General features: G+C 46.5%; 7 protein-coding genes across 7 annotated transcripts; 2 read left to right on the top strand and 5 right to left on the bottom strand.

Moving 5' to 3' along the window:
- Positions 1–55: 55 nt before the first annotated feature.
- J7337_010873 (uncharacterized protein) lies at positions 56–1,378 on the top strand (the record flags this gene model as incomplete). Its single annotated transcript, XM_044828443.1, has 1 exon — positions 56–1,378. The coding sequence occupies one exon, from the start codon at positions 56–58 to the stop codon at positions 1,376–1,378; it is 1,323 nt and encodes a 440-aa protein (XP_044676997.1).
- A 456-nt stretch (positions 1,379–1,834) lies between these two features.
- Positions 1,835–3,182, top strand: J7337_010872 (uncharacterized protein; the record flags this gene model as incomplete). The annotated part of the gene is made up of 2 exons (XM_044828442.1): positions 1,835–3,010; positions 3,063–3,182. 2 exons carry the CDS (start codon positions 1,835–1,837, stop codon positions 3,180–3,182), a joined length of 1,296 nt encoding a protein of 431 aa, XP_044676996.1.
- Positions 3,183–3,388: 206 nt separating this feature from the next.
- Positions 3,389–3,737, bottom strand: J7337_010871 (uncharacterized protein; the record flags this gene model as incomplete). Its single annotated transcript, XM_044828441.1, has 2 exons — positions 3,389–3,602; positions 3,652–3,737. The coding sequence occupies 2 exons, from the start codon at positions 3,735–3,737 to the stop codon at positions 3,389–3,391; spliced, it is 300 nt and encodes a 99-aa protein (XP_044676995.1).
- Positions 3,738–4,393: 656 nt separating this feature from the next.
- Positions 4,394–5,608, bottom strand: J7337_010870 (uncharacterized protein; the record flags this gene model as incomplete). The annotated part of the gene is made up of 2 exons (XM_044828440.1): positions 4,394–5,136; positions 5,191–5,608. The coding sequence occupies 2 exons, from the start codon at positions 5,606–5,608 to the stop codon at positions 4,394–4,396; spliced, it is 1,161 nt and encodes a 386-aa protein (XP_044676994.1).
- A 1,670-nt stretch (positions 5,609–7,278) lies between these two features.
- Positions 7,279–7,674, bottom strand: J7337_010869 (uncharacterized protein; the record flags this gene model as incomplete). Its single annotated transcript, XM_044828439.1, has 1 exon — positions 7,279–7,674. The coding sequence occupies one exon, from the start codon at positions 7,672–7,674 to the stop codon at positions 7,279–7,281; it is 396 nt and encodes a 131-aa protein (XP_044676993.1).
- Positions 7,675–9,044: 1,370 nt separating this feature from the next.
- Positions 9,045–10,355, bottom strand: J7337_010868 (uncharacterized protein; the record flags this gene model as incomplete). The annotated part of the gene is made up of 1 exon (XM_044828438.1): positions 9,045–10,355. One exon carries the CDS (start codon positions 10,353–10,355, stop codon positions 9,045–9,047), a length of 1,311 nt encoding a protein of 436 aa, XP_044676992.1.
- A 1,524-nt stretch (positions 10,356–11,879) lies between these two features.
- On the bottom strand, positions 11,880–12,641 carry J7337_010867 (uncharacterized protein; the record flags this gene model as incomplete). The annotated part of the gene is made up of 1 exon (XM_044828437.1): positions 11,880–12,641. The coding sequence occupies one exon, from the start codon at positions 12,639–12,641 to the stop codon at positions 11,880–11,882; it is 762 nt and encodes a 253-aa protein (XP_044676991.1).
- Positions 12,642–13,537: the final 896 nt, after the last annotated feature.

Here is a 13,537-nt window from a genome sequence, read left to right as displayed (position 1 = left end):
TTGTTTTCAAAGAGGGATCTCATGCCAAAACAACACGAATGACACATCTGCCAACATGCCACAAACTCCCGTCAAAAAGGGCCCTGAGCTCACTATCCACTTGGATCGTCCGGACTCAACATACATTCCTGGAGAAGTGATTACGGGCCATATATCTCGAAAAGCTCACATCGTCGCTTCCTCAGCAACAATCAGTATCTCGTTGCATGCAAGAAGTAAATCGCGAATGGTGGCGCGGCGCGGGCATTTGACATCGACATATCGCGGACGCTTTGATCTCGTGCCATCAACTGAGTACTCCAAAACGGTTTTCGAAGGCCCTGTACATATCGCTGAACACGATGTGGAGCAAAGGTGGCCTTTCTCAATCCGTCTGCCTAACTGTGTAGACGGATCTGCACCGCAGTCGTTGGCAGGGCCGGATCAGACTTATCTGACAACGGATGTATCGGAACAGCCTCTTCCGCCGACATTCTTGATCGAGCGGTACGACTACATGTCTGGAATGTCAGCGTTTGTCGAGTATTACTTGCAGGCAGAGTTGAAGACAGCTTCGAGAGGCTCTGGTACCGCTGAAGCAATACTACCCTTCAGGATGCTGTTTATCAATCCGGAGCCTTTGCCAGCTCACATAGATCTTCATACAACACGCCAAACACTCGCTTTCCAAGGCGAGAATCCTTTGGTGGCCAGCGTTGAGGTTCAGACGCCGACAACGCTGCAGATTGAAGCTCCAGATCCCATGCCATTCCTGATCCTTGCAGTTCCACCCGAAGGCGTCGACCTTGAGAAGCAAAAGCCAGGTCTTCCTTCAGTTCATATAACTCGGATCTTCATGAAAATTGTCGCAAAGACGGAGATAAAGTGCCCAAAGGGGAAGAATGTTCATGAGACAGACGGCGAGGCTCGGGTAACACTACATGCCGAAGATGCCTTTAATCAGTATGACGACGAATTATACATCCCATGGCAGAGACCAGCCATAGACTCCCAGTTACAGGGAACGGGCTCAGGATCTGAAATGAGACCCTCAGAGCGTCTCGACATCGGGGCGCAACTCAACCTTCGTCTGCAGCGAAGCAAAGACTTGTATCCATCCTTCCAAACCTTCAACATTCGACACACGCACCGCGTCCAATGGGAGATGACAGTAGAGGCTGCCGGCAAAAGCTTTGAGCTTTCTGGTGAAGAGCCAATCAAGGTTCTCAGCAGGCCTGAGGCCGAGCGCAATACGGAATGGATCCAGCCACCGCCAGAAGATCACCCGCCAAGCTTTTCTGATGACGAGGACGTGGCCGGGTCAGGGTCTAGACGCGGTAGCCGGCAGACAGATCCAGCGGCTGGCGTGGGTGGTTTGTCACGGCTTTGGGTGTTCTGATACGAATTTACCGAATCGGCTTCGGTGTACGGATATTGGGTCAAGAGACGGACTTTGAATGCTTAATTCTTTCTTTTCACCGGAGCAACCATTAAATATTTCATCACTTGGATATACTTTCCTGATAACGCAGTTTTCTCTTTTGTGCTCTTTTACTTAGCTATTATAAACAAACTCTCAATATAAGTCAGTTTGGTTCCTGCCGACTTCGGAGAACCCCTGCCTAAGCCTCGAAATCACCGCCTCTGAGGATCGGTTTATTCGTTTATCTCCGTGATTTACCCACGGAGTCTGCATGGAAATCGGAGCCTGCGGATGAACCCGGTTCCGCTTATCCTCTCTCGTGCCCGAAAATTCTCTCTTAAAAAGATCTTATCTGATCATCTCGCATTTGACATTTAGTGGATCTGCAAACGTCTCCAACTCCGTCACGCAACCTAAGCAAACACCTGTACAATGAATCTAGAGCAGCTAAGTTTCTATTTCGACTTTGTCAAAGTCATCGTGTCGCATCTTGCCATGATGGCAGTGCAGAAAGGGCAGTCGATTATTCATAGGGCTACGTATCGACTGTTACCTGACTCACGTGTCGTCGTCGTCGTCGGAGGTTCTTTTGCGGGGAGTCTTGTTGCCCAGCGCCTGGCTCACACGCTGCCCTCCGGTTATCGGGTCACTCTCATTGAAAAGCACTCTCACTTCAACTACGCGTTCAGCTTCCCTCGAAACTCCGTCTTGTCAGGACGAGAGCATAATGCCTTCATTACGTACGACAACATCGCTGCAGGTGCTCCGGATGGCATCTTCCAGCGAGTCTGCGACGAAGCAACTGATATCACGGAGACCCATGTTCACACCGTCGGTGGTGTCTCCCTTCCTTACGATTACCTCGTCATCGCCACTGGCGCAGCCCAGCCTCCTCCAGCTCGATTGAATGCACGGATCAAAGAAGACGCGATTGAAGAGCTACGAGGGTTCCAGCAACGCGTCGCCAAGGCCGACAGAATCGCGGTCATCGGCGCTGGAGCGGTTGGTGTTGAACTGGCTGCCGAAATCAAAGAAGAGTACCCCAACAAAAAGGTTACCCTCATTCATTCCAGACAACAACTTCTACCAAGGTTTGGTCGGAAGCTCCATGATCATGTCATATCTGCACTTAAGAATCAAGATATCGAGGTCAGATTAGGCGAGAGACCTGACTTCCCAAGTGATGCTGGCCAATCTGTCCAGGAGACCAGTCTCACCTTTTCCAACGGAGAGACCAAGACCTTTGACCTCGTGGTACGTCAACAGACGGACATTGAAGCTATAAAGTTAACACGATTTCAGATTCCCTGCACCGGCCTTCGCTCACGATCTGACATCCTCGCCGCATATTCTCCCAAGAGCATTGCATCAAATGGCGAGATCTTAGTCAAACCAACACTCCAAGTCGAGAACCTGCCCTCGCCCCAACAACACATCTTTGCAGTCGGCGATGTTGCCCAGACTGGAGGCGCAAAGCAAGCTCGGGCTTGTATGATGCAAGGCGAGGTTGCAGTCCAAAACATACTCAGCCTTATCAAGAGGAACAGTGCCACCAAAGAATACAAGCCACAATTCTTTGAAGGCATGCTAAACTTGACATTGGGGACGGTAAGTTCACTGAACCTTTCGACAGCTGGGATTGATATTGACGTGAAGGTAGCATAGCGCTGTCGTGCATATCCAGAAAGGAGATTACGAGCTGCTTAAGGCAACTAAGGGACCAGACGCGGATTTGGATGTAGGAAAGATGAGATGGCAGCTCAATGCAAAGTCGGGATGAACTATAACCCCTCCTTTCTTTTTTCTTTGTTCTGGCACTATCAAGGGCGTGTATATCTTTATTAGGTTTCTATCGATGAGATTGTTATCACTCTGTCTCCCATAATATAATAACATATATTGTTTCCAAACTCGCCAATCAAATCGTGTGATATCGGAACGTCTTTAATTCCCAGGGCAGATATAATATCGGTGACGATACGCAGGCTACGCCTTGGCAACAGTCTCGCCAATAACATAGGTAGGTGTCGCGGTGGTGAAATTCTTGACATCATCCTTAATCTGCTTCGACTCCTCTGAAGCACTGGCCTTCTGGAATGAAGCCAAGCTGTCCCATGTGATGATAGTGTAAATCTGGTAAGGGCTGTCTCCACCGAGCTTGATGACCTGTCCACTGACAAGACCTTGAGGGCCCCAGAGCCTATGGTTCATTAGACATTGCTATATGTGGCAAGGATGGATAGACTCACTTGTGGGCTAGAGGCATATGAGTGTTGACATAATAGTCGACATCGAAGTCGTGACCGACAGGATACTGAATAACGACGGTAGCCATAATGTGAGAGTCGTTACTGAAAGAGTTTATTGGACTGATTGATGAATTGGTAAGTGATAAGTGACTGATCTGCTTTACCGATTCTTCGGGACAGTTTTTATTTATACGAATAATGGAGGGCCCGGCTATACAGTACCCAATTTAGATGAAGTCATGGGAGTAAGATAAACCCCGGGCCTCCACCTTGACCTACAAAAAGACAAAAGTAAGACTGATAATAAAACTCGTGGGGCTTGCACTGATCATTTTTAGTGCTTTGATTTCTGCTCCAAAGTTTTCTTGAACCCTGAGAAATGAGTTGAAAGATGCCGAGGCATCGGCCGATATCTCCACTTACGGAACAACTCGAGAAGCCGGAAGATGGAACTAAACTCCACCACGGTGCAACCATTCACCCACATATCGCACTAAAGTCGGCTTCCCATGAATCAACATCCCGATCCAGCTCGTTCCCGGCTGATTAATCAGAGTCTTGGGCGGCCCGTGAGACTGGTGCCGCCGTTTATCCCACCATTGCCGAGGTGATCGGAAATACCATAAGCTAAGCACCATTGACGACATTGGTTTAAGCAATGAGAAAGTATATTGACAGCGAGGTGAAATCAGTCATGATGCAGTCGGTAGTTGATGTTCCTAAAATGAAAGTTGCCACTAGCCTACCTGACAAAGTCCTCATTATCCTCGCCAAGAGCCAGGCTACTCTCAAGATCGTTCATCCAATCCAGACAAGATCTCGTTGTTGAACCACCAGGGAGGGCTACTTTTGGGGTCGAGCATTCCGCCTCGCGTACAAGCATGATGATTCTGCCATTGGCCGTAGAACGACTCTTCTCCAACCTCCTGGAAAGCAAGGCTTTGGTGTTCTCCTCCATGACATCTAACCTTGCCCGAGCAGCAGTGATGTCCTGCAGCTTTGTCTCATATCTGTCCTGAATTACATGAGTTTCCTCCGCAAGGCGATGAGTTGTTTGGATGACAATATCTCGTAATTGTTCAAGCTCATTGACTGAACGTTCCTCCTCGAGAACTTTGGCTAGTTCCAAAGCGGAGGAGAGAAGAGCCTCTAACACAGTCGTATCAATTCGCTTGCGTATAGTAGCGCAACGCCAAATCTCGATGATAGAACTGTGTAGTTGATCACGCTCGTTCGTACCAGGGACCCTTTCCTCCACATACTGTTGGAAACTAAGGCAGTTCATCCAAAGATGCAACTGGACCATTTCGGGACAATCCCAACCGCGGGTTTCGAGAGCATTGGGGAGGACGCGCTGTGCGAAGGAAAAGCACATGGTCTCAAGGCGCTCCTGTAGATGCATCATGAGCTTATGCTGGGCGCTGAATGGAAGATATATGAGCTCCTGTGCCTCACGGGCAGGTGGTGGCACATCAGTCTCCGTGTCTGTATCATGTATGTTGTCAGAGTCTAACCAATGAACAAAAGGCGCAGGCTTACCACCATTAACGTGCTCTGGAACAGGAGACTCAGGTAATGGCTCATGAGCGCTCTGGACCTCCGGCACTATGTCTTCTGCGGGTATAGTGTCACCTTGGATGGCCTCAGGGATGTCGAATAACGGCTCCTCATCCTTTGCCATTGTGACTGTCTCAGCAGCTAAGGATTCATCTGCAAAGGTCGTTTCTTGGCATTCGAGAGGAGGCGATTCGATGGGCTGAGGTTCGCTAACCATTGTCTTTTCTTTACCGCCCTTCTTCTTCTTCTTCTTACTTAGCTTCTTTCCCAGAAACCTCATCTCAGCAGGGTACCCGTTGACGACGTCATCTGTTGGCGACAAGGTCTTGACAAGAGCACCATCCTGCCCGTTGCCGTCCACTGGCTCTGGCCAGCAGAGGCTTGTCGCAACTTCGGCCATGGTAGGAATAGTTGGGGTGAGGTGAGGGTGTTACGATCGAAAGCAAATTGCAGCGAAGAGCGAGACTCACGGCGCTATATGTAGTGGGAGCTTGCAAAGAGAAGACAAAGCAGCGATTAGAGTCTTGGCAAACTGGGTTATAGTGGTAAAATATTTCCTGTTGGTTCCAAAGCTGGCCTCAAAACCTCAACCAATTGGGGCTTCATGCCTCCTCAATTTCTCCCAGCCAACCTTAGCTAATGCCTGCAGGAGGCCGAATGCATGCAACCTGGACGTATCAGAGACTCCCAAGTGTCCAGACAGCAAGCACGGGGAAGCAGTTTCCCAAGATCATACCATGCCCGATAATGCCCAAGACTAGTCACAATCCAAATGCTTTTTTGTAGGTGGTGGACTATGAGCTGATTGAGATCAGTGCAGCTCAAAGTGACTTGACCTGAATATGATGTGACATGGCTGCACAACAAGATTAACAAAAGAAAACAGAGACATCTCCAGCTTCTCTCTTACGAATAATATGACAACAGGCTGGAATGCGGTGTGTTCGATTCACAATCTTTCCAACTCTAGCAGCGTATATGTGAATCCAACCTTATCCATACAGTACATACGTAGAAATTCGGTTTTAAACGTTCTAGTCAGATCCGTCATGAATTTTTCCTTCAGATGGATCGCCTCTTCTTGAGTCCCTGGGCCACGATGGCCTTGATGCTTGAGATCATCGATGAAGAATTGGGAACATGCTGCAAGTGCAAAACCGGCCACAGCATCTGCGTATCTCTTCCAAGCAGATATTATCGCTTCCTCAGCTATTATATTAAACCTAAAGTATATTTTCTAACCTTATAACTAACTTATAAACTTAATACTATTACTACCTTTTAATTACCTTAAACCTTCTTTAGTTTAACTTTTATCTCTAGTAATATTAATATATATATTATTATAAAACTTTCTTTAAGTTAAGCTTTTTTTATATATTAGTATTTTTTAATAATTTTAATTATTATATATTATATTTAAAAGTCTTTTTTAATAAATTACTATTTATATATTAAATATAAATATAATTTAAATATAATTTCTTTAAAATAACTTTTTAATTATTTTAATTTTTTTTTAATTTTTTAAGTTATATAAAAAAAATAATAATACTTTCTTTTATTAAATAATATTAATAATATTTATAAAGAATTAAATTATTATATAAATAATAATTTTATAATTAAATAAAGTAAATTAAATAAAAAATTTATTATTTAATTAATTAAAGTCTTATATAAAGATATACCTTATAATAGCTTAATAATTAAATCTATTATAACTATAGTTATATTATAAGATTACCTTATATATTATTATAATAAAAGGTATAATAATAGCTTTATAAATATAATTATTAATATAAGTTTAATTAAAATATTTTTAATAAAAAATTAATCTTATTAAAGCTACTATTTTAAAGATTTAAAGTATATATAATTTTCAGTTAACCTTTTTTAATTAAAAAATTAAAGCTTTTTATATACTTTTAAGGCTAATTAAGGAGTTATTATTTAAGTTCTTATTATATTAGCTTTATATTATAGCTATTAGTTAATTATTATAGTATTAATATCTAAATTATAGGCTAGAAGTGTTATTTGCAGTTAAGGCTTATGGCTATAAGCTTATTCTAGTAGAGAGAACCTAGTCACTTCCTCAGAGCCTGCCTCGACAACCTCAGGCGACCATGATGTATGTATTAATGGTAAGGTGTGATGGCTCATCAGACCCCATTTCGTGTCGACGGCAGCGATAGATGCCAGTATCTCGCCCGAGGTCCTATAGTACATAGGAAGCCGTCTTGCGATGGTTGGGTCGACCTGATACTTGTCGTAGAGGATGCGAAGACTGGCCTCAAAACATCGGAAGGTTGGAAAAACGCTGATGTCACCGTCACTGGGAACACAAATCGTCATAGTGCCGTGTTGGCGAATCTCTTTATGGCGGACTAAGAGGAAGTTCACCAAGTCCTCATGAGACGCAGCAGATAGCGACGAGGGAGTTGACGATGCATCAGGCATAATGCGTAGCCAATGCAAAGCTGTAAAGTTGAAGCCAGCATCAACAAAGCCGTCTGGCAGCACCTGCTCAAAGTATGATCTCGGAGACAAGAGAGTGTTTATGGAAACCTTTCCGTTTTGGGACAGGGCATCCCAATTTTGATGAACCGTCGACGTCAAACTGGAAAAGTCGTTTGATGGTGTGTCATTGAAGATCAATGTTGCGGATGTGACGGAAGGAAGTCTTTTTAGGTATTGCGAAAACAGCCGAACACTGATTTCGAAGGCTTAGCGACTTTGATAACCCGATATCAGGAGGATACATACGAGTTCTGGCCTTCAGAAGAGCCGTAATCAGCCAATGTTATTGTTGGGCCTGTGGGATTGTATCAGCCAGATGAAGTCCAAGTCAATGAAACTATCGTCAAGTATATCATACCACGATGTCCCGAAGGGCCAAGCAACTTCAACGACTTATCTATAGCATGACCTTGAAGAGTAGAGTTCTCGTTGTAGTATCCTCCCCCCTGCATAGATACATTGTCGGCCTTCATTGCGGCCAAGTTCACGTTGAGGAGAACCTAGGAAGTTCTTGAAAAAGCTTCAAAGTGATAAGGTATGAAACGCTAAGTGATGGGTTTTGTTTAGACGGCGTGGCAGGTCCTTTTATTTGGGATGAGGCCCTTCGTCAATCCCGATATAACCGATCGGCGATACCCGATTCAGCTTCTGCAAGCCACATCGTGATACAGAGGGCCGTGCCATCATCAGCAACCTGACGCGATTGAAGCTATTTGTCGCTAGATCTGCAAAAAGTCAAACTTTGAGCTGTTCCACTGTTTGCGAAATTTAGGTATCATGAAATAATCGGGTCTGTTGTGTTACCCTTGTGAGATCACGAGGTCTGTTGATTTTTACATTTGTCCAAGATTGTAGCAGTTTGCTCGTCAGTAAGGAACCCCTTCATCACACATTGTTTTGAGCCATGTCACGACACATAGCCGTTGCCATTGGATCAGATGACGGGTTAAGGGACGCGACATGGCACAGAGCGGAGAATGGGGTCCACGGTCATGATGCTGTATGGAAGTTGAAGAACAAACAGCACGCAGAGCTTGCCAGACATGGACGAACCGGACTAACACGATTTCGCTGTTGAGCATACATAATTTGTCAATAGCGGAGAAAGGCTGGAAAGTTCTTATGAGATACTTGAGCATATTCAATATTTAAGAGGAGCCATTGGTGGAAGATAGTCGTTGTAATCATGGAACGCTGTATAAAACTGGTCTATCTATGACAAAAGAAACTAAATGATCGACTGGTATCCCCGCTCCCGGTATATATGAGTGACAGTGTTATGCAAAAGGAAAGACGAAAAGATGATGATTTCATGATTGCGGTTGTGGTGTTTGCTTTTCCTTGTGTCGATCACCCAAGTGTATTTGAGTAAATAGCTGGCCGGGGTTCATGTTTGCGAATTGCAGTAGCGCGATTGATCTTCGCACTGGGATGCCTTTGCTGGGTATGCAGATATACAGTTTCGAAGTAAGCGACTCATCTGGGCAGAACTTCTTGAAGTATGCTGCTTTGCCTGTGACAGGCACTGACCGAATCATTTGGTTGTAGCCATCCTTCCAGAGCCGTGACACAAGCTTCGAAGAACCTGTTACCTCTTGAACCTCGTCGAGGGGCTCAATACCAAGGCTCATGTAGCCCACGTCGGAAGCTTTCAACATTTCCATAGCAGTGAAGACAAGAAGGTCTGAAATTCCTTTTGGTGCATCTTGGGATGCGATGCAAGGATCGAGGTGATATCCCCTCTCTGCGCCAAGTTCTCGTAGTGTCGCAAGTCCGTTGATCTTGCCGTCGCGATCGGAAGTGTATAAGAATATTGTTGATTCAGGTAGCGAGAAGAGATCGTAGACAGTGACGAACGCTTGTGAGCCATCTCTATACTTCTTGTTTCGGTCCTCCCTCCAATCGTCGTAGAGATCCTGTAGCTGTCGCTCTAGCTCAGGGTCTGCCTCATTGACAGCGGGGCTGTAGAAGTTCATCGCAACACCCCCGCGTTTGGGGTCGAGAAGCTGCTTGTTCTGGGAGATGATGCGTTTGCCTGCTTGCTTGCGGAGGACCTTGTTGGTTAAAGGGTTGAGAACGGCTTCGTGGCCGAAATGCATCATCGCCCAGCCTTGTTGGTGGGCATACTTGGCAAATTCCTCACTGATGCCGACGAATGCAAGTGATAGGCCGCGAGCCCAGCGGTAATGTCGAAGTTCAGTGAATAGTGCTTTGCGATGGAACTCTGAGCATAGTGGATCACCGGCGACGACAACGGTCCTGGCGTGGAGCTTGTAGATCAAAGAACCATAGCCTTTCTTGCTAACAAAGACTTTGTATGCTGGGTCGAGGATACCCATGTGTGATGTTTGTGCGTATGATTGGTAGTCGTGCTTGAATGCGGCCTTTGAGGCCGTGTTGCTGGGGCAGTTCCTTTGGTGGTCCTTCTGTAATTGGTGGGGACATTTTATGTGCGACAGGCTTTTGGCAGCGTCGTAGGTCCTTGAGATGATACCCTCATCTGGGAGGACGGTTGATGGGGCTGTAGATGCTGATGTAATAGAGATGTCTGTCTGGGAGTGTTGGTATGTTGACGATGATGCAGACTCTACCTCGGAGTACAGGAAGTCGTGTTTCTCCATGGTTGAGATGTTGAGATGAGAATGATCAGGGATTAGAAATGCTTATTTGCAGTAGAGCTCTCGTGTACGAGTTTATGCCTTAATTCTGGATAAGCAACAAGGTAACTGCCAGGGCTATCGTACTTATAAGTCGAGCCAGGACAGCGACGGCACCCGTGTCAGCCCTGGCACTCGGGGCTGCGTCACAGAGTAGCAATTCATGGCTGGGCATTCATTCCCCATCCCGTAACGTCTAATAAAAATCTAAACTCAGCCCTGCTGTTTCGTAAAACTCGTAAGAGTGAGGCTCAGCCATTCTGCAATCTCATGTCACGTTTCTGGAGGCTTCATTAGCTCGAGGGTTCAGACAATGTTGAAAATGTACGACCTGGCCAATTAGGGTTCCAGGATGCTGTGGTCTTGCTTGCCGATTATCCGACGGCTCCAACCTAGTCGAGACATTATCGCGCGCGGACCCCGGTAGACTGATCTGATGAGCTTGCAGGGGGCTACGGGGTGCCCTGCGCTAACAAGGTGCGCTAAGTCTAGGGAGCAAGAAAACTTCTGACAGTGGACCTAGCTGCCAAAAGGACTTTGACTAAGACGTACACTAAAATAGTAGAGAGAACGCATAATTATTTTGTCCTTCTCAGCAGCAAAAGTTAGTTGTTTTCTTACTTCCCCCGGGCTACGTAACATCCTCGCGCAATGGGACTCAATTCGGGAAAAAGGGTTTTCGGGGTCCTTGAATTGCGTCGCCAACACGGCATGTGAAGTCATTTAATTAATTCTTATGCCTAGAGAGCGGGTAAGCACAGCCCTTTTCTCCGAGACTCATCAGGTTAGTCCAATCATCCCCATCACGGCTCATGCCTTGAAGCTCGCCAAACGCTTTTGTTTGCCCCAGTAGCACCACTGACTTCATGGGCCATTAGGGCTGGGTCTGGACCTTTTCCACGTCATAAAAAGCTAGCAATGGAACAAAAGAATGTCACCTTTCACTCTAGGAAATCCCCGTAAACGGCCCAGCGCCCACTTTCTCATATTTGCCAAGGCTGTAGCGCATCTTTCGGCACTGGACTCCAGGAATTACTACGCGCAGCTCCCGTCTCCATTCTGCTGCGCAAGCCTCAACATATCACATGGACGTCACAGAGGACGAACGTACCTATTTCTCCATTCAATTCACAATCCGCCGCAACGCAAATATGCCAGACCGTCGTGAAAGCTTCTAGACAAAAGCGTATATTGAGGGGAAACTACCGTGTTCTCATTCATCACTTCCGTTCGCAGCCTAAAGCTTAACCCTGTAGGCAGCAGTCAACTGCACAAATGTGCCAGACTTGGCTACAACAGCAGGTTATTTATGCTCAAGACGACTTAACAATCGTGTCTTTGATGACGAAAAAAAGAGAGGCAAGGGTCTGAAATCAGCGAATGAATGAGATTGACGCCCGCCACGACGATGATGAACGAGCTGCACGGACGGCTCCCCCAACTACGCATGGTAGATACAGCCAAGACTCCCAGTCTAGTATCTAAATTCTAAAGAACAGCCTTCAGAAATTCTATCGCATCATCCATGCCCTCGGGTGACTTGAACCAGTGTCCTCCGCTCCCATACTCCCTCCATGTCACATTCGCTCCAAGACCTTTCAGAATCTCGCACTGCCTCCTGCCCCAATCCACCAACACCAACGGATCATCGACGCAATGTTCCAAGAGCATAGGCGTATTCTTGAGAACGTCGCTGTGCGTTGGGGAAGAATCGAGTTGAAGCGTCTTGCGCATCTCATCAAGTGATCGCCCGGCAAATGGGCAACGACCGCTGAAGCCAATAAAGGCGCCCAATTTTTTGTCCGGGGTCGGGATGTCGAGGTTGAACAATGTGTGCACGCTTGTCGCAGAGCCCATGCTGATGCCCATCAAAATGACCTTGTCCCACCTCCCGTTCAAGTCGTTTGCTTCTTTGGCTAGAATATCCCGAATTTTAGGCACGACTTCTTTCAGCCCTTCTGCCTGGAGGTCTTCATTTTCCGACAAGTTCCTCACGTTCCAGACATCGAACCATTGGTTCCATACATCGGGTGAACTGGCGCATTTTCTCTGAGGTGCTTGAGGAAATACCCATCGAAAAGAAGGGAAAGCGTCGGCCAGCGTACGGCCTTGGGAGTCGCGCGAGTATTGGAGCGAGCTGGAGAAGTTGGCAGCGTTGTCGCCGCGACCGTGCAGGAACACCACGGTGTGAGTGTGCGTTTGGCCTTGGGCTGGCGGCACTGTAATACTTGTGAGAGGAAGAGATCCCATTGCGTTTATAATGAGACAGGACTTGATAACGAAGTCGATGATGAAGTGAAGTTTATGAGGAGGAGAGTTCTTTATAAGGTGATGCTGCCTGAAGCAGGATGCCCCGCTTTACTACCCTGAATCACACGTCCAACCCTCCAATGATGGCATCTTTCTTACCGCGCAACATCCACCCTAGACAACGTCTTCTCTCAACCATTTCTTGCATCGACTTCACCTGCGCCATTAGCAGCATCGAAATATCTTCAAAACGATTCCATAATCGTAGTTCACTTGAATTAATTGTGTCTATGGAATAATGATACAAACATCATGAACCCTTCATCGTCAGACATGCACAAAACACTGGACATAATTGACCAGGTCCACCTTGAACATCCTGCTTCCGCATTATTGCGAGCATACATTCTTGAGGCCGTTCAACCTCAAAAAGCAGCGGAGTATCTACAAAGGCGGCTGAAAACCGACGGACATTTTCGGCTCGTTGTTGCCGATTGGATTTATGTTGTTGATTCAGGTCGGTATCTCCCCTTCGCTCAAGAAAACGCCTCTCACTGAAGCGCACGCAGTCATCTCGGGCAAGCAACCGCGACCGCCGTCAGCTGATGAGATAAGTGTCATTACCAAGCGAGACGGAGGTATATGCTGCGTAACGGGCAAAAAAGGCAATCTTTGGGATCCCGTGATAGTCGCCCCGATCTTACCTGTGCCATCTGCATGGCTCAAAGGAGAGGTCAGTTCTTGTTCCTGTGGCTTGCATATATCCTCGTGTCTAACTTAGAAACCAGCCACGTATCATAGAGCTCCTTGAAGCATTCTTTAGCCCCCAATACCTCGATTGGTGGCGCTTTCTTATCGATAGAGCGGATATATACTCACCTTATCAAACTCACTGG

This window comes from Fusarium musae, chromosome 8 (assembly GCF_019915245.1).
Source record: "Fusarium musae strain F31 chromosome 8, whole genome shotgun sequence".
Taxonomy (NCBI): Eukaryota; Fungi; Ascomycota; class Sordariomycetes; order Hypocreales; family Nectriaceae; genus Fusarium; species Fusarium musae.
This window is presented reverse-complemented; position numbering and strand designations above follow the sequence as displayed.